Source organism: Papaver somniferum, chromosome 5, assembly GCF_003573695.1.
Source record: "Papaver somniferum cultivar HN1 chromosome 5, ASM357369v1, whole genome shotgun sequence".
NCBI lineage: Eukaryota > Viridiplantae > Streptophyta > Magnoliopsida > Ranunculales > Papaveraceae > Papaver > Papaver somniferum.
The window spans coordinates 14,357,541-14,378,842 of NC_039362.1; the positions used below are offsets into that span (position 1 = coordinate 14,357,541).

The following is a 21,302-nucleotide window of genomic DNA, read 5'->3' on the forward strand; positions in this document are numbered from 1 at the left end:
CAACTCCAACAGCACCAGTTCCGTTGCAAGCAGCAGTACCACCTCCACAGTTGCAGTCCGTACCATCAGTCATTCATGCCATTATCGCCACTACACCAACATCCATTCACCTGCTGCTGTTTGGTTTGCTTGTTCAGTTTTATCTTTTGTTTCGTCATGAACTCCAGTAGCTAAATACTTATTTGATTAGGGATATTTGAAACTATGCGACTTGTTTTGATATTTTATCAATTTGATCTTTCTTTCCAATATGCTTTATTGCTTGTCTTTTACCGTGCTTATGACCATAATTGTGTTCAAGTTGTTTGAGTGGCCAATTAGATGACTTGTTTGCAATACTAATGCTAGATTTTGGAGTCTTAATTCGTAATTGTTAAGAGTACATAATCATAAGTAGCGAAACATCAACGTCGTAATGGGATGTTTTGGATTTTGATGTGTATTTGACAATCCTAAGCTAACATGTCAAACTTACGTGCATGTGGTTAGGATCAATCCGACTAATAGAACATATCGGTTGGTTAAGTTACACTAGAGAGCTTATTCAAAGTGGCTTGATTGACTAGCCACGAGTAGAGAACTTATTCTACGAAGTGACTTTGGAGTTTAGTAGACTTGTTGAACTTACAACTTGTCTAGGATTGTTAATAAACGTATTTTGAAGAAGATTCATGTTCACTAGTGGAGAAAGACCCCCAATCATTCTCATCCTCATTGTTCACATTCACATTTGTTTTGTAGTTTTTGCATCATTCATATTTTTAGAAATTTAATCGACAACTTAGACTCAACTCTCCCTTAGGAACGAACCTGCTTGTCATTGTGCTACTTGTTAGTGTAAGAAGAGTAAGGAATATATTTTGTGAGTTTGACGCCTCATCAGCGCCTGCATAATGGCATATTTGGCGCCTGCATAATGGCACAATGGCATATTGGTGCATGTGGCTAAGTGGCGAGGCGGCACCTGCCAGTGGCGTAGCGGCAAAGTGGTGCCTGCACGTGTGGCATGTGGCCGCCGCACGGTGATGTTTTTTGTGCGGATAGTGCCATGGCTGCGTCAAAGGAATTATGGCAGGGCCATAATGTGGGAACGATCATAGGCGCAAGGATAGCCATGGGTTGCCATAACATGACGCCATTTTTAGAGTTTTTTGAGTCTCACATGGCTTGTGGCATGTTGTAGGTCCGAAGCGGCATAATTTAGGCCACGACTAGGAATTAGGGTTTCGACTAATGCCACTAGAACAAGAGTCGTCTTCTGATCAGAATACCCTAATTGGAATTTGTTATGGCGTTGGTCATGGACGAAAAATGGGTTAGCACGCAGCTGCGCTGTTATGGAACGTTGGCATGTTGCTACCGCGGAATGGCATGGCCTGTCAATAGGCACGCTGGAGCGATTTGGCAGGTTGGCTAGCCAATCGTCATGGCGCCTGCGATAATCACTAGGCGCGGTTTGGAGCAGCGGTGTTGGCACGTTGCTTGCGGTGGCATGGTGATGCCTATTTGGGCGCGTTAGGAGCGGCTAAGCTTAATAAATCAAGTGGCCAAATCGTGCGGCCGTGATTTTTTGGAGACTGGCTTGGGCCGTCTAGATTAGGCTCCTAATGGAATTAGGCGCATCGACCAACCAACTTCCAACTTTATTAAAAAGTGTGTGTGGCGGGTTTTGAGCGATCCGATTGGTCGATGGCAAAAGAGGGGGTCCGGTAAGCAACATGTGGCGCATTTAGAGAAACCTGATTGGTCAATGGGAAAGAGGGTCGGTAAGCAATGTGGGGTCGACCTCATTCTAAATGTGTGTGGCGCACTTAGAGCGGCCTGATTGGTCGATGGGAAAGAGGGTCGACAAGCAATGTGGGGCCAGCCTCATTCTAATTGCGTGTGGCGCATTTAGAGCGACATGATTGGTCGATGGGAAAGAGATCCGGCAAGGGAGACATGGAGCGTGGCCAACGGCTACAAGCGGCGCCTATTGGAGCGGATTTGGCCGTCTATGTGGCGTGACCGCGCCTCCTTTGTCATTGTTCCTATTTGCCGCAGTTCCTCTTTTGTTTCTTGTTTTCTGGTAGGACTTTGCTCCTACTAGCTCCATGGCGAATCTATTTCCTAGCTTACCTAGGTTTGGCCTCGACCAATAGGGTACGAGATATTTGCACATGGCGCAAAAGGCCTAATGTTTGCAAATTAATTAGGCCGAACATTTGAATCTTGTGAGTTATCACAAAATTGAACAATTTTAACAAATTATGTGTGTTGACACAAAATTCTTTTATTCTCAGAGAGCAGTTAGCGCGTCTTCCGATTGAGCAATTTCATGTAACCTTAACTTTGATACTTCGGGAAATTCGTGCTACTCAGCTGCGAGTGAACACTAATTGTCATATCATACCAATACTAACTGGGGAACATAGCATAGGAAAATACTTAATAAACCATACACTAATGAGTAATGTATGCGAGAGTTTACAAAATGTTCGGGATTGTTGCTACATGCACCATTCTGAATAAATATACTGAGTTGCTCAATACACGTATGAGTAGAAAGGCCCGAGCGCTCATTACTTTTAAATGGCTCAGTCCCTTTGCAGACGACGCATTAAATACAAGGTTTTACAATTTAGCCCTGAACTAAAAATCACCATCAACAAAGATATATCCCAATTCGGCGGGTATCTTAGCATCCATACCCATAGACAAAATTGAGCCCATTTGACGAAGATCTGCTCTAAACATAGGCCCAACACTCATAAGAAGTTTGACATGGATGGGTCAAGGGTGTATTCGTTGCTACCACCTGCCACTTTCTAGGTTATTTCCCATGATCTCGTCTTTTCGTCTGCTTTCTCTCTTGTTTGATTGATAGCGAAGTATTGTCAAAATTTGACTGCTAGTTTGTATGTTCAATGATTCATTTAGATCCCGGGAAGAAGAAGAAGAAATTCATAGCAAAAAGAACACGTGATCATTTGAACCAATTTCTTTTGTGTTTTCTTTATAATCGTTGTAGTTGGACCCTCCAACAACAGTCCCTTGTGGCATACGTATCAAATGGTGAGATAGGAAATGGGGTTCAATCGTTATGTCACAACCACCTACTCCCAGGGAGTCACATTGCCTAGTGCTAGCTACTACCTCTGGTATCATATTTGAGATGGTCCTGAAATTTCAAGCGAATTTGGAATAGGAAGTCGGTTCCGATCGAAAAATGCTTCCTGCCCCAAATAAGTTAGTGTGTTACTGGTTATTTTTGGCATTTGCGTAGGAGGATGCATCATCCTCAAAAGGAATCATGTTATTTCTATAAAAACTGAAATTCAAATTTTGAACATTTATGAATTTTTTTTTTTTTTTTTTTTGTAATGTCAGGTCTCACACGAAAACCCTAAAATCCACTACAATATAAGTGTCGGTATCGAGAGTGTATAAAATCTCGGTTTCTGGCGAGCATTTTTGAGACAAATTCAACAAAGAGGGGACAGTGATTGATAAAGTGAAAAACGGATCACTAGACTAAAGTAAGTCAAGAACACATGTTTATGTGTGGCATTGACAATATCTCTCACCATCTGGGCCATGTAGTTGAACAATCTCACATACTATTCTACTAGCTACTCAAGCCTTTTTGCTTAGAATTCCTTCAAGCCATGCCCTTCCATCTTTACTAGAATGGATAATTAAAATTGAGCTAATTATATGATCATACAAGTCGATCATCTATTTTATCTTATTGACCAAAGAAGTGTCTTTCAACCTCAAATTTCCACCTTCAAAGTGAATGTTTCACAAAATGGATTCTTGGACCTTTTTTTTTCTTGAAAATCTTATTCAATCCCATCAGGAAATTGAATTCCCTTCTTCGTTCCAAAATTGTGAAACACTTGTCTTTATTTGTGAATTTTTGCTCTAAAAATAAGTGGCAAATCAATAATTTTTGTTGAATTTATTGAAACATGCGTCGACACGAACGTACAAATATTACGTGTTGACTACATATTTTCGTTGATGTTGTCATTAGGATATGTGTTTCAAATATTACGTGTTGACTACATATTTTCGTTGATGTTGTCATTAGGATATGTGTTTCAAGGGTTAGGGTTGTATGTTAAGTCGCGAATCCGAGATTCATAGTGGATTTTATTTTTATGAAACAGTGAAAAGAAATTTTATTATATTGCCGTGCTTAGTTCTAGGGTATTGATTCGGCAAATAAGAGATCATTGTATCTGATGATTCTTGCAGATAGTTTTTGTCAAAAAAAAAAAGGGAAGAAAAGGGAAAAAGCTTGAATCAGATTATATGACTCGGTGCGAATCGAGTTCAATTCGCATGCACGAGCCGAAGTGTTTTCAAACCGATGGTGTTTAAATCTGGGCCCATGTAAATTCACTATTTTTCTTATCGATTGACCGTGTCGTAAGAAAATTTCTCAATATTTTAACATCAACATAGAAAAGTTTTTCTGGACATTTTCTTTTTACGGAATCTTATTCAATCCGTCTCAAAAACTGAGTTTCGTTCTTTATTCGTATGTTTCTGGTTTAAGAATAAATGAAAAATTTATTGAGTGATTTTTGTTGAATTTAATGAAACACGTGTCCACACGAAGAAACAAATATTATATATTGAAAAGATATTCACATATTTGTTCATGTCGTCCTTAGGATCTCTATTTCAAGGGTTTATGCAAGGTATAAAAACATGAACCGCCAAGTGACTCATTTTTCATTTCTTTTGATATCGAATTGTATATTGAACCGTAAATGGGAGATTCACAGTGTTTTACTTTTATTAAACAGTGAAAATTAATTATGTTATAGTACACATGGTTCAGTAATTTAAACAAACATCCACCATTTTTTTATTTAAAGAGTACATAACATAATGATAAGCAATCAAACATCCCAATATTCATCATTTATGTAGTTTTTTTTTTGATACCCTAAACTAGTGGTCCCTGGACTACATCCAAACTCCATAATTTGGAATGGATTTTGGCAATTACAGAGTTCGAACCCCTACCTCCGCAGTTGGAGGGAGCATCCCAACCACCAGACCACTTGGTGATTGGCTCATTTATGAAGTTCAACACTAATGTAAATGCTTGTTTCTCCTGGACTTGGAAACTCTGACACGTTTCTATTTTTTCCTGCTCGGGTTCCTTCCAATTGTTTACTATTATCAGACTTCCGAATTAATAGTCACGATATGGTATTTTTGGTCTCGTATTTGGCCTCCTACGTATCTATCGTGTTTGTGTGCATACTGTTTGTTGGAGTCTTGCAACAATAGAAGAAACGTTAGATGTATCAAAAAATAAATATAAAGAACCGTATCAAACAACTCTACCACGAAAAAATTGATGAGGGAAAAATCACATGTTCAACAAGCTGTCCTTAACACATTAGTTCGCGGGTATACTATAAAGTAGTGCTAAACCCCAACGTGCGAAGATGTGTCCAGGATAAGACTGCCCGATATAACTTGTATTAGCACAATACAAGCTACCCACTCTTAAACTCAGCAACGGGGATGGAAGTAAAACACCGCACGAAAATAAAAGCAAGAAGATGAAGAAAAGTAGACCTAGAGATTGTCGCTGCTTGTGTGTTTTGAAAAGAGATTTTCGAGTTGTATTTATAGGAAAATTAACTTGCAAATCAAGTTAGGTTTAGGTTTTTTCTTATAAAACGAGTTTTGTTTCTTGTAAAACAATTAAACACAAAAAATGAATTTTTTCCATAAATAAAACTCTTAAATAAATTATTTATCCAGTTAAAAACTTGGTGCTTGGTACACGCGCATGGGCATCGGTCAAAACATGTATTTTTCGTCTCACCCGCTCCACCCACATTGTTTTACAACATATCCATGAGAACATGGTAATATAATGGAACACCTCTTTAGTTTTCCACAGTGCGGGACTAAAGGTTCCATTTCATTCACTCAAAAATGAGTGAATATCCTTAGACACTTAGGTCATGAGATCAAACCACATCAAGACCAAAAAAATCATTTATTAAATAACTCATTTTCTCCAACACTGTTCAGTTTATATACGCAATTGTCTATGGGATGTCACCAGGGGCGAGCTAAGAATCTGACCATGAAAAAAAAAGAAACTACGATATTGGGCTGCTGCATGCATGGGCAGAGAGTCGGATATTTTATTACACGGACCTATTCCCTTCCTCACCAAACATTTGGAAAGTCATACAAAGTTAATAAATCGTACGTCGAGTATAATACTCGATGTGGCTGCGCCAAATACGGAAATGAAACTCGTGCTGGTTTAAGAATTTCGCGGAACCTCATACTGGTCTACTACATTCAATTCATTATGTACCTTAAACCCTACTGTAAAAAGTACTAGTAATTAATTAACTAGACTCCACCTTAGTTAAGATCAACTTTACTTTTCACTTAGTCCTAATCTTCTTTATATGAATCTACCATGGAATTTCGTAACATTTTTCACTTTAGCGATGGAATCTTCTATACTGTAATAATCATTTTGCCTTCTATTTTCAACTTAAATAGTACTCCTACTACATTAGGATCTTTGCTGTTCGAACCAATGAAAGAGAGACGATCAACGAGACTGAAAATGATCGGTAATTAAAACATTCAAAGAATGAGATCATATATGGTCTAACTGGACAAGGTTGTTTATTACTAGTATTTTCTAACTTAACTGAATCTCACTCAAAACGTCTGACTCAGAACCTATTAGATAGTAAGGTTATAGATAAATTTTGAATCTAATTAGATATTTGCGGACGAGTTAGATGCCAGACTCAGATACTTCTAAGTCGGATATATGAGCTGAGTCAAAATTCTAGCTAGACATCTGCAAAATGAAAAAGCAAACGGCCTAATATCTGATTCTAACCGAGTCAGATTCAGATCCCAAATCAGATCCAAACAAACAAAGTACTGGTACTGGTTGTTGTTGTAAATTTGTGATGATTCGAGAAGAGTCACACTCTCAACGAAAAAGAGGTGTGCATATCTTTTTTTTTTCGGTCTTCTTCTTTTTTCTAACCTTCGTGCGACCTGTGTTTAGATATGTAGTGCGCATTTAGACCGTTGGTGCCTACCTATATATAATGGATACGACTAGCAGCCTTCCTTTAACAACTTTTTGTTTATATTACAAACTCTAGTATCTTTACCGTAAGTGTAAACCAGCACATTTAGTCTTCATCCCCCTGAACCCCATCTATATTCTCATTATTTCATGGATAATCAAATGATGTTCTTCCCATTCGCATCACCATCTCTAGGTGCTTTTCCTAACCATCACCACCACCAACAACAACACCAATCAAATGACATCGTTAATTTCGATTTCAGCAGTGTTTTGCTTCATCCCAACAACATTTCATCGAGTAGTACAAGTACTGGGTTGTTGTCAGATTTATCATTAGGGAATAAGAACAGTTATTCAAATGAACATCAGATTGTAGGTGGTCAGATGATTGATAACAGCGTAGTTGGTGTTCCTATTCAGTCTACGACTACAACGACTAGTATTCGCGAGAACTCACAAGCTAATTTTGATAATACCGTTACTAATAAGCAGGGAAACGATCAGAAGAAGAAGGCGAAGAAGCACAGAGTTGCATTTCAAACAAGGAGTCAGGTTGACATATTAGATGACGGATATCGCTGGAGAAAGTATGGGCAAAAGGCAGTCAAAAACAACCAAAACCCAAGGTACACACATAACTTGATCGTTACTCAAATTAAAATTTCTGAACTTGTGAGCGGCTTTTGTGTAACGACTAACGATATAGTTGCGTAACGATCTTTTAACTGTACCTAACGTAATTGTTCGGGTTGCAGGAGCTACTACAGATGCACACATCAAGGATGCAACGTGAAGAAGCAAGTGCAGAGATTATCCAAGGATGAAAGCATTGTGGTCACAACTTATGAAGGGATGCATACACATCAAATCAGTAAATCTACGGATAACTTTGAGCAAATTCTGATGAGTCAAATGCAAATGTACAATGGTTTTAACTAAGCGTTAAAATCTTTTAAAACTGGTAGCTAGTGTAGAATTTTTCATTGTTTTGGTTAATAAGAGATGCATTAAGCACATTTGTTCTTGCTTGCATATGCAAATTGCAGTACCATAATTTGGTCAAAATATATCGTTACAAACACATATACGTATGTAACATTACCCCAAATATCTACAATAGTATTTTCATTTTTCTGTTCTTTTTTGACTCCTGGAGCCTTCCACTCTATGGAGATAGTTTGGTTCGCTAGAACAAACTTCACGTTCACCCTTGTTGCTCTTTTGCATTTGCTGCAATCACTTCACCGAAATCCATACTTGTAACTAGCTTAAGGATGCTCGACATGCGCATTTGTGGAGTTGGGCACTCTCTGTGTCAACAAGAGCTGTGGTAAGATATATCCATTGTGGTCTTTGGATCATCGGAGATATTACCTGACCTGGACTTGACAAGGACTTCAATCTTTGTGTTTACAGGTTGTTCTCCTTTCTAGTTACGAGTCGGTCAAAAAAGTTGTGCTGTTGAAAAATTTATTCGAAGATGATTATGAAAGTGATGGTAAAGGTGAAAATCTGGATGTAAGCCTGAATGATGGATACCAAACGTGCCACTTTTTAGCATATCACTTGCCGCTGAGTTGTATTTAGATCAGCAAGCTTCTTTCATTATTAGAATCGCATATAATTAATGGGCCTAATGAAGGAAAATGACAAGCCATGCGCTAGTTGGGCTCTCCTTGTTCGTGCATGTCCCATGAATCTCGGATCAGGTCATACCAGAATTAGGGGTGAGCATTTGGCCCGTAATCCGTGGATTTAACCGGGACCAACCGTATTTTTACGAATGGAAGCCCGGACCGTTCACTAACGGGTTGGGTGCGGCTAGAAATTTTCAAATCCAATGGGTGACGGATTGGGTCCGGATGCAACCTTGAAAATTCGTTGGGCTTCCATATCCGTTAAATTAAGGGCATTTATATAGTTTTAGAAAACACTATAGATAAATTAGGAATTTTTAATGTGCTTGCTCACTTATATACTTGTATACATATATAAAATATGTAGGTTCTATAAGAAGTTACATATATTGGCTTTATTCATTTATTATAAATTTTAACTAAAACAAATCAAATGGATTATCCTTATCCAATACGTCCATCCGTGCATCCATTGGATGCAAATCCGTTGGATGTTGGATTGGATGCGGATGCTAAATTTGAAATTCTTAGTATATTGGATTGGATGTGGATGAAGTGAAAACCGGTCCATACCGGACCATGCTCACCCCTAACCAGAATTCCAAGTTAACCATTCGGAAGATTGATAGCGCGTTTGGATACACATCCAGAAGTAACATTTTGATTTCTAGAAGTCAAAAAGCAAGAAGTTAGTTTGGGTGTAAAATTTCAGAACGAATTCTGAAAGCAGAAAAGTCGACTTTTTGTGAAGCAAAATATCTGGACTTCTGACTTCTGTTTCTGACTTCTGCTTTCCAAACGCGCTATGAGGGTTAGTGGTTGGGCACGGTTGAGCGAGTTGGTTTGGACCCACCAGTCACCCTATCCATTGAAAATGGGTAACTGAAAACTTTACCTAACTCTACCTGTCATTATAATCATGAAATTGTGTAAATTTTTGATCTTCTTAAATAGAATTAAAAGTTACGAAATAATGAAATTTTCACGCATTCTTCAGGCAAGTAATGCATTTCAAAATGTGACAGGGGAATTTTGTTAAGTGATTGTGTATAGTAACCAGATCGAGCTTATGTATCTGATGTTAGGATCAACTTATTTCACAAAATATAAAGCATTCGACTAGGTTGCGTACACCGTGAGAGTTTATTCTTGGTGGCTTAGACAAATAGGATTTGGTAGTGGACCGCTTGGGCATCCAGTGACACAAGAAATTTCAGGAAAAGCAGAACTTTGTTATTTTACGGTTGGTGATAACATAATTTAACAAAAGATAGACGTTATTTTTTTCGCATTAAACAACCTAGATAGTTTAACTCGAATTGAGTAACATAGATCACACAAGACTTTGTCTTGCTGAATTCGATAACTTATAGTTTTAACAGACTAGGTTGACCATGTACTTACAATCTTGAATGAGGATCTTTTGGAGACTTTTCTTGTGGTTTTAAGATCTTGATGTATTGATTATACAAGGATTGTTCATACAGGTTCACAAACAAAATTGGTGGTGTAATAGGTACATTAGCCTTTTCAGTCATTATCCCAACTGCGTTGGAATTCCATTCCATTTGTATATATGACCTTGTTAATTTCTAAAAGAGTCTCTTATGATACTCACAATAGGATCTCTAAACCATATCACTTTCCGTTGAGTGGGTGAGTGATTATAAATGTTAGAGCATTCCTAAGTCGAACCCACAAATGTTGTTATCTCAAGCTTGTTGTCAAATTTAGTTGTCAAAACTATGTCTTGATTTCTAGTCTACAATTAGTTAAGTGTCGGACTATGATAGAAATATAGTTGATAAATAGTGGACCACTGCAGTCACCATTGTGTTCTACCTTCTGAAGGAGAAGATCAACCGAAACTTTTGAAGAAATTCATCAACGAACGGTAACTGAAGACTGAACCACCCATATCTCAAGTTATATTCACTTTTCTATCATTTGAGATGATGTCGCATGACTAATTAGACTAGTATGCATAGACAAGAATTTCGAGCCGAGAACTAATTATCAAGTTAGAGAATTTATCGAAATATAATGACGAATATTAATATTTGTTCATGCTTTATGAATTTCGGTTAAGGACAATTTACTATTCGGAATCAAAATCATGATTCGAGTTTTATCGCTCGGAAACATCGTGGAACAGTGATATGTGTCATTGATGTTATTCGGGAATGTTTCGAATCGACTTAGAGAGCAATATAGAACTACTATAGATTCAGATACAAGATAGTGTTATCAGTATTACAAACCGGGAGAACTGTTATATGTATGAACCCGTATTACATGTATTCGTACACGTAGCGGAGTAGCTATATATCGACTTACAGATTTGTGATGTGCATATTCTTATGTACATCATGTGAAAAAAAATTTAACTCGTGGACCGGATTGGTATGCATACTATGCAAACCATTCTTGAACTGTGGTTACGGAACCGGGATAAGTTTCCAAACCGGTACGCAAACTTAAACAGTTCCGTGTTCCTGAACTCGGCAGTGTACCCAAACCGGTAACAAACCGTTTTAGTTTTGTGAACTTCGGAACTTGCGACAGTCTTAAGGTTTCCAAATTGGTACGCAAACCTAAAAGGTTCCATTGACTCCGGAACTTGGTGGTTAATAAGTCTACAAACTGGTACGCGTACTATGACTGAACCGACTCATGAATGGCAACAATATATGTACCTTGTACACCTACTAACCATGTCGATTATATTTTCAAGTGCGTTTAAATTATTTCTAAGAGATAATTAGCATTTGATTAACTCTTTAAACACACTAGACTTATTTGATCACATGTTTGTGACTCAGAGATTAATGTCTTATGTGTTCGTGAAAATAAAGATTAAGCTTTTAAGTTCAAACCGTCTAGTTTCGGCTAACCATGTTGAACATAGTCTTTGTACACGGTTCGGTTACGGTCTCACCTAACCAAAGTGTATATCCTTCTTATGTAAATCAGATTCAAAGATTCATCTAAAGGTGGATATTGTTTGCTTGGTTCCAAAGCTGTCTTAGCGTAAACCTAAAACAACCTGTGATTTGAATGTCTATAAAACGGGAACTTCAAGCAATTGAGATTTTTGAATCCCGACACTACTTTTTGGTGTGTCCTACTTTATCTAGAATCGTCCTCTTCTTAACCCTTTTAGGTTTTAGCGACTATAAAGTTTTCATATGGATTCGTGAAGCCAGGTCTAGTTATCTTTCCTTGATAACTCGTTTATCCTGATCTTAATTGTTTGTTGATCTTTCTCCATCGATCAAGATAAATAGAAATCATCAAAGTTCTCTTCGTCTCAAACTTTGTTGATTCCACAAGTTTTATACTTGTGAGGTGAATAATAATCTAGGTTGCACTTCGAGTTGCATAAGTTCGTATTTTGAGTTTAGCTGGACTTTTGTTATTGCTATCGATTTCCACAAATTTGATCAAGTTATTTGATTATAAAAATAAATCACATATATGCTTAATATGTGGGAGGAAGATTTGGTTTAAAGTATTCAATTGAGTTGAATCAACTCTTAGTTGGTGTGACGGCATCTAAGGGAATCAATTGCGCGGAGTCCTGCTAGGATTCAAGAGGCTTAAGGATCGCGACTTTGTTCCTTAATCGGTGGGGTACCTTTTATGGATCAACTATATTCCAGTTCGAAGTTAATTGGTAGTAGTCTAGTGTATGTAGCGGATTAATACAGTTTGGTGTTCAATCTAGACTAGGTCCGGGGTTTTTCTGCATTTGGGGTTTCCTCGTTAACAAAACTTCTGGTGTATGTGTTATTTCTTTTTACGCATTATATTGTTTATATTTATAAATGAAATATCACAGGTTGTATGTTGATCAATCTTAGTAGATACATCGGACCTAGTTTGTTGGATATGACTAGATTAATTCTTGGACAATTGGTCTTTGGTATAGGCCAAGTAATCTCTTTGTGATTAAGTTCACGGAATTGTTTCTGTAAACGTTCTAATCGCAAGAGAGAGAGATATAACTCTAGATATTATTGCTTAATTGAGTTTACCTCTCGGAGTTATATTGAGTTTGTCCATACGGACTGCCTAAGAAAAAAGTGGTGGTGTATTCTGGTACCCCCGTTTTTCAATAAATATGATCAAGAGTAGTTCTTAATATACAATGATAGGTTTTGCTTAGTTCCAGAAGACAACTGATTAGAAACATAAATATCCTCCTATATATACTTGCAATTGTTTACCCACATACCCGCCATGAAGTAGTTGGTATATACGGGAATAATCAAAAGGTTTCCGCAGGATATTGATTAAAGTCAAAAGGTTGGTTATGATTGTATCCTACATATGGTTGACAACTTACATATGGTTGGTAGTTGATTGAGATTGACAATTATACTCATTAGTGCTAGAGTGTTTCCCGGTTGAACCCACCAAGCGTTGGCATGTCAAGTTTGGTTGTCATATTTTAGCTCCAAAACTCAAAGTTGCTTGATTAGATTACCAGATTCAACTTTGTTAGGTTATGTTATGAATAATAAAAATGTTAAAACAAGTTTGTACTACTCTAAAGAACATAAATATGTATCGACATTAACGAACTCATCATCCTTCCGCTTGTTGCTAGTTATACAAACTTGACTGGTTCCGTTTCTATCTACATTTCTTTCGGGTCGTTCAGATTGAAAACATAACATATTAAGTATATTTATGTATCTATAGTATTAGTGACTTGTTCATTCTATTATGATCAAGTTGTGAAGGAAGTATATACTAGTTGGTTCATACAAATTTGATATATTTAGTTTCGAAGTATAACGTTTATATTTTGAACTTCGTAGATCCAAGATAACACTATTTGGTAATTCGTTACTAGTTAGTTCGTTGAACTTTTGGGTTGCTTTTTAGTAAGATATGTTTAACTACATGAGTTTAAGGAAGTAGACTTACGAAACTTATTTCATAGTTGAAAGAAATCAAAGGATTTGTTCTGGGACTGACCCCTTAATCAAGGTTACTAGAACCGATATCAATGATCTCTAGTAGGACCGATCCCCTCATAAGGAAATCTAACTGGACGGATCCCTAATGCTAACCATATAAGATGTCTTCTGATTTCGGCTATGAAAGTAGTGTTTGGATAAATTTCGGAAATATGGTTCGGTTAATATGAAAATTTCATAAGACGTCGGCATAGTATTTGAACATGTGTTAAACTCTTTGAAAAAACAGGGGTACAACAACCACACCCAATATTTCACTTAGCAATATGTATGGACAAACTCTAATATACTTTTCAAGAGAATCAATAAGAATCAATCTTAATAAAGTATATCAAAGAGTTATATCTCTCTTTCTCGATTTAATTCTTACTCAAGCAAATAGAAATCTGCGAGTATAATTGAATACAAGAGAAATCACTTGAACGGTACCAAAGACCAATGTTCAAGGATCAATCAACAACCAAAGGTCGGATTTCCAATTGATTGATTCAAACGCACAACCTGTGATATTTCAATTATATAACAAAATATAATGCGGAATATAAATAACACTGACACCAGAATTTTGATAACAAGGAAACCGAAAATGGATAAAAACCCTGAGACCTAGTCCAGATTGAACACCACATTGTATTAAGCCACTACAGACACTAGCCTACTACAAACTAACTTTGGTCTGGACTGTAGTTGAACCCCAACCAATCTCACACTGATTCAAGGTACAATTGCGCTCCTTATGTCTCTGATCCCAGCAGGATACTACGTACTTGATTCCCTTAGATGATCTCATTCACAACTAAGAGTTGCTACGACCCAAAGTCGAAGACTTTAATAAACAAATCTTTATCACACAGAAAAGTCTACATAATAGATAAATCTGTCTCCCACAGATAAAACTACAAGTTTTGTTCAATCTTTTGATAAATCAAGGTGAACATTAACTAATTGATAACCTGGACTTATATTCCCGAAGAACAGCCAAGTATTATCAATCACCTCACAATAATCTTAATCGACGCGGAGATAGAAGATATTGTGGAATCACAAACGATGAGATAAAGATGTTTGTGATTATTTTTTATCTTTCATATCGGAGATAAAGATCTCAATCCAATCGTTACGATTGTACTCAACACCATAGAATCAGCAAGATCAGATCACATAACTACGAGAAAGTAGTGTCGGTCTGGCTTCACAATCCCAATGAAGTCTTTAAGTCGTTAACCTGGTTTAAGAAGAAAAACTAAGGTTAAAGGAGAATCGACTCTAGATAATACAACTAGTATCACACAGGAGGTGTGGGGATTGGGTTTCCCAGTTGCTAGAGTTCTCCCTTATATAGTCTTTCAAATCAGGATTTGCAATCAATGTTAGCTTGGTAATAAAGCATTCAATATTCACCGTTAGATGAAAACTTGATTATATTCAAGCTAATATCTTTCAACTGTTAGATCGAAAACTTAGCTTGTTACACACAAATGAGATGTACTATTTTGGGTTTACGTAACCGTACCCAAACATGAACATTTGTTGGTTCAACAATTGTTAACCAATGGTTAGCCATATGAGCACTTTCATATCAACCATGTTCTTCTTCACCATAACTAGTTCAAATGACTCAAATGAACTAGTTAGAGAGTTGTTAAATTGCAAGGAAATCTTATGTAACTACACAAGACACAATCGAAGCAAAAACGATTTGATTCACTCGAATCGGTTCATGAACTATAGAGCCACGGTTTGCATTTAGCATTCTTTAATTAGTTAATATGAACAAGTTCACAAACAATCGTTTTTAGATATAATCAATTCAAGTTCGCAAACTTAGTTCGCGGACTTAAGTTCCCAGAAGGAGTTCACAAACTCCGACAGATATTCTCGGGTCGAGAACTTCCGCCAGTTTGCGGACTGGTTTTACGGACTGAGTTTGCGGACTTGGCCCAGTTTACATACTGGGTTTGTACATATATGTGTAACCACACAATGCTTATATCCATCATTGGTTATATAATCTAAACTCTCATTTCAATCATTGAAACATTCTCAGTGGACGTTATATAGTTGATATTCACAAACCATTTTTCATCAGAGAAATTTTCAAAGTGATTGAAACATAACATGCCTTTCGTCACTAGGTAAAGATGAACTTGGCCAAAGCAAAAGCTTACCAACACATATTTCGATAAATAGATAGGCGAGATAAACTCGGCTCGAAATAGCAAATGTGTATAATCAAAGTCTATATAGCAAAACGACTTTTGTCTCAAAATAGGAGATAGAGTAGATAGACTTTTGAGTGATAGATAAGTTTAAGTCTCCACATACCTTTTAGTCGATGAAGATCCACCAGTTCCTTAAGTAGTCCTTCGTCTTGTATGATGATTGCCGTGGAATTCTTGAGCTCAATTACACTTTCCATCCTAGTCCGAGACTTAGCTATAGTAGACTAGAAATAAAGACTTATAGTTTTGATTACTAATATTGACAAACATGCTTGAGATAGCAACACATGCGAGTTCGACTGAGCAATGCTCTAACAATCTCTCCGTTTGTTAATTTTAGTGACAAAATTATCAATACATATGGAATACAAAAAAAAAAAATTAACTTTTGTAGCTCCTATTCCATACGCCTAATCTTCAACATTACTTGAAATCTTCGTCACTTCCAAGTACTCCAATGATCCTAAAGGATAGCTTCGATTGAACTTCTTAGACCTAATCTAGTCTGAAACTATCTTTAGTATGCTAAATCAAGAATGCATTTTGGCAACTAAAATTGACAACTAACTTGACATACCAACGCTAGTGGGTTCAAGCGAGCAGTGCTCTAACAATCTCCCCCTTTGTCAATTTTAGTGACAAAACCATTTTAATATGGCTTGTACTTGTTAAAAGTAAAAACGACAATCTTGATTTCCTTGGTTCTTCAACTCTGCATGTGTTCATCCTGTACTTGTTGAAGATCCATCATAGTATTATTACACAGTATCAAAGTTTCATTGTATCACAACTTTGACAATAATACTACGGTGATATGTATCACTCCCCCTTACTCAATACTCCATCTCACATGGAAACCACTCCCCCTTACATAATGATCCGAAAACCATATGTATTTGTAGTGTGAACTACATATTAATTCTTCCCCTTTTTGTCAATAAAATTGGAAAAGGTACAAGAACGGGATCCTAATGAAATTTCCGAAAGAGATACTTCATGACCAAAAGAAAGAAACACATATCATCTTATTTAGATGCAATCATAAAGCCAATGCTAAATGCATTCATGAAGGAGTTTATAAAGATACAAGATAACCCCTATAATGTTCCACAGCCGCACTCCCCACATAGATTTGGAAATTAAGCACAAGTTCAATCAAGAACTCTCCCCCATAATATGTCATTCCGGAAAAAACAACAAGAGCGACCTTAATTTCAAAATAAAAGAAGGATTTCTTTGGACATAACAATTCACATACAAGTATGAATTTGAATCCAAAATACTCAATTAAGTTAACCACAAGAGATCCCATGATTAATTTAATTGGAAATGCTCAACATAAGTGAACTTATGGAGACTCAAGAGTACACAATTAGATTAATCACAAGAGAACCCATAATTAACTAATCGGAATACACAACCAAATTAACCACAAAAAGTAATCAATTTAATTGGTCATGCTCGACATAAGAGAACATACGGAGCAACAACTAAATAACCAAACGAGAATGATTAATTTAGTTGAACATGCTCGGCATAAAGTACCTCACGGAGCAATAACTAAGCTAAAAATAACTCAGTCGATTATGCTCAACATAAGACACTTTACGGAACAACACAGTATGTACACAAAAATTGTGGATCGGAGATCGACCTTATACCGTGGAAAAGCAAGGATTCATTCTATTTTCCATCACCATTTTCACAATGACATACAATATACATAATCCTTGAAAACAAAAGATTTCAACATATCTTCCATCAATATTGACATAATAGGATTAACTTTTGTATTTGTCAAATGTCCATTCCTTCGTTTATCAACACATGCATATCGACATATAAAGGACTTAACTTTCGACAAGGTATGGGACAATCACAGTTCACGGACGCAAACACACATGCCCCATAACAAATTGCAATATTAAAATCATAAAGATTAATACTGCAAAAATCATCTTCCAAATAATTTTAGAATTTAAACCAAAAAATCTTAAAACATGAAGATGAAAACGTTGTGTTAGAGCACTGCTCGGTTTAACCCACTAGCATTGGTATGTCAAGTTAGTTGTCAATTTTAATTGCCATAATGCATTCTTTATTTAGCATACTAAAGATAGTTTCGAACTAGATTAGGTCTAAGAAGTTGAATCGAAGCTATCCTTAAAGGGTGAAGATTGAAGATTGAAGACTACAAGAAGACATCAACAAGTACTTCATCAACAAAGGTATGTGATTGATTTCATTTGTATTCTTGTTCAATTCTACCTTTCTAATCTATCAAGATAAATGCTCACTCTATGGAACAATTCCAATGACGGTAAATGTACATTTATGTATATATACTTGGAGACAATAACCTTTATTCTTATAAAGAATCTAGTGTTATAGTGAATAAGCTTACTATTCGAACGAGCCAAGAATCACTCAATTCCGAGTTATAACGATGAAGTTATGAGTGATTTATTAAAGTTCGTTAGTAGGAAACAATCCATGGGCTGTTTGTAGTGGTTCATGGACTTAGGCCCAATTCGTGACTAAAAGCTATTTTTGGTCAAATTGGTGATGTTTCCTTGTCTAGGAAAGATGGCTATTATTCCAAACATATTTGATTACCATATTAAAGTGTTTGTGATAACTTTTAATTCCTGCCTAAGTTAAAATGTGATTTATTCACATAAATAAATATTTGCTAATTAATTATTTATTTAATAATTTATGCATAATATTGATAACTTAGGAAAGACTCCCATATTTAGGAGCGTCTTGAAAAAGGAAAATAGCTTTGCTTAGCTTCCAAGCTATTTTTCACTATAAATAAAGGGTTCGTGAGTTTACACGTTTTTCGTCCCCTTTTGGAAATTTGGCGTAAGCTTTGCAGGTTGTTTCCATGTCTTCTGTTCTTCGTGAACAAGAGTGAGATAAAAGTCTTTGTATTGAGGATCACAAAGCCAAGTTGAATTTAATCTTCGTGATTTATCACACAACTTGTAATTAAGGTTTTTCACCTCTTGTCTATTCTAAGATTTTCTCTTCTGATATAAAACCATTCAAGAGTTGTTGATCATAAACCCTAGGTTTGATAGATTTCAGTTTCTGATCGTATACCAACACTTGTTAGTCGAAATTGGAGACTAGAAAGAAAAACTTCTATTGAGGCATCTCGTAAAAATCCTTGAGAAGTTTTAAACAAGATATCTCTAGATTTATTCTAGTTGTTCTTGTTGTAGAATTATTAGGGTTTTCTTAACTTGGAAATTGATCTTTGGAATCACCCAAGTTTACTTACGGAAACCAGGTTTACGGACTCCTTGTGCGTACGTATACTGATTGTAAGTTAAAACCCTAATGTACAAGTTTGTTTTGATATTACTTTTACCTAGTAATTATTTTTATCAAAATAAACATAAGATTTCCAAAACCTTGATTTACATCTAAAGGGAAATCAAACCGGTGTTTTGTGCAAAAAAAAATATCAAATTGTATCAATCGTGTTGGTGTATCTTCTAAAGAGAACTTTGGGTTCTTCTAGAAGATTGGTGTGAAGAGTTCGTAAAGAGAATCGGTATTCTGCTAGGAGTTTTACAAGTGCTGAAGAAGGTATTACATCTAGTCTGAATAGGTAGTAGGAAATTGGTGTAACAGCTTATAATCAGTGTGTGTTTATTCTGGACTAGGTCCCGGGGTTTTTCTGCTTTTGCAGTTTCCTCGTTAACAAAATTCTGGTGTTTGTGTTATTTCTTTTCCGCATTATATTTTATTATATAATAGAAATATCACAGGTTGTGCGTTAAGATTAATCAGTTCTTGTATCCGGCCTTTGGGTGGTTGAGTGAATTGATTGACACTTGAACATTGGTCTTTGGTACCATTCAAGTTAATCCTCTTATATCCAATCGGGCTCGCAAATTCCTATTTGCTGATTGCAGATTGAATCAATAGATAGAGATATAAAACTCTTCGATATACTTTTTATAGATTGTGTCTAACTTTCTAGTTAATTCTCTTGAAAGTATATTGGAGTCTTTCTATTCAGATTGCCAAACGAAATATTGGGTGTGGTTGTTAGACCCTCGCCTTTTCAATTGGTATCAGAACAGGCAAACACGCTAATACCTCATAAGTATGTGTTTCTAGCAATCTGATTATATGGACAGAGGTGCCATCTCTATAAATGTACCGCCAGTCTTTGATGGCACTAACTATTTATGGTGGAAAATTGTTATGCGTTCTTTCATTCAAGCGCGAGATTTTAAATCATGGGTTCGTATTGTTAATGGCTATGATCCTCCATCAGTTACAGTAGACGGTGTAACTGTTAAAAAGGATATTGGTGATTATGATGATCTTGAGATTCTTGTTGCAAAGCAAAATTCTGAAGGATTAAATGCTATCATCCATGCCATTATCCCAGATCTTCAGCACCACGTTACTACGTGTAATAAGTCTAAAGATGCTTGGGATATCTTAGAAAACGTATTCGAAGGGAATGCCGCAGAGAAAGAAGCAAGGCTTGAAAATCTAGCTTCTGACTGGGAAAACCTTCGCATGTCTGATGATGAGACCTTTGATGAGTTTAACCAAATACTTTCTCAAATATTTAACTCCTCATTTTCATTAGGAAAAACTATTCCGGAGAAAGATATTGTGTGCAAAATTCTCAGGTCTCTACCATCAAGATACGAGTCTAATAAACATGCCAGTGAAGAAGGAAACGATCTTTCTACACTCTCCAAAAGTACTCTTGCTGGAAAGTTAAAGATCTTTGATAATGAACACGCAAGAAAAGGGGTGATTTCTCTTAAAGCTGCAAAAAAATTTGAGTCCTCTAAGGATAAATCTGGTTCGCCAGATACTAAGGATGTTACTCCACGACAATTTAGAAAATTCTTGAGAGACGGGAAAAAGTGTTTTTCAAAAAATGTAACATCTCCTAAGAATAATGTAAAATGCTATAATTGTCGTGGTTTCGGGCACTTTTCTTCAGTATGTCCTAGCTGGAGCCATAGACAATCGGCATATGCAGCAGATTTGCCTACTCTTGATGATGGACCTGAATATTATAATCCTCAAGAGCTTACAGGCGAGGTTGCATTAGCTTCTGGAAAAATTCTTTCGGACACTGATTCTGATTCTGACGAAGAAGTGTTCCATGTTGATCCAGTTGCTAATAATCTTCTTAAAGAATGTCATCGGAAAATTTCAGAAGCTGATAGCACCATTTTCAGTGACAAAGTTAAATATGACACACTTCGTAGTTGGAATAAAGACTTGCAAGACCAACTTGATTCTAGTGGTGCAAGATATTATCTCAACGAAATACGAAAGCTTAAAGAAAAAATTGCCGAAGGTCGAGATCATT

The 21,302-nt window shown here is 36.4% G+C and overlaps 1 protein-coding gene across 1 annotated transcript; it reads left to right on the forward strand.

Moving 5' to 3' along the window:
* The first annotated feature begins 7,160 nt into the window (after window positions 1–7,160).
* On the forward strand, window positions 7,161–8,201 carry LOC113281024 (probable WRKY transcription factor 24). The gene is made up of 2 exons (XM_026529656.1): window positions 7,161–7,719; window positions 7,849–8,201. Exons 1-2 carry the CDS (start codon window positions 7,241–7,243, stop codon window positions 8,030–8,032), a joined length of 663 nt encoding a protein of 220 aa, XP_026385441.1. The 5' UTR covers window positions 7,161–7,240; the 3' UTR covers window positions 8,033–8,201.
* The last annotated feature ends 13,101 nt before the right edge of the window (window positions 8,202–21,302 follow it).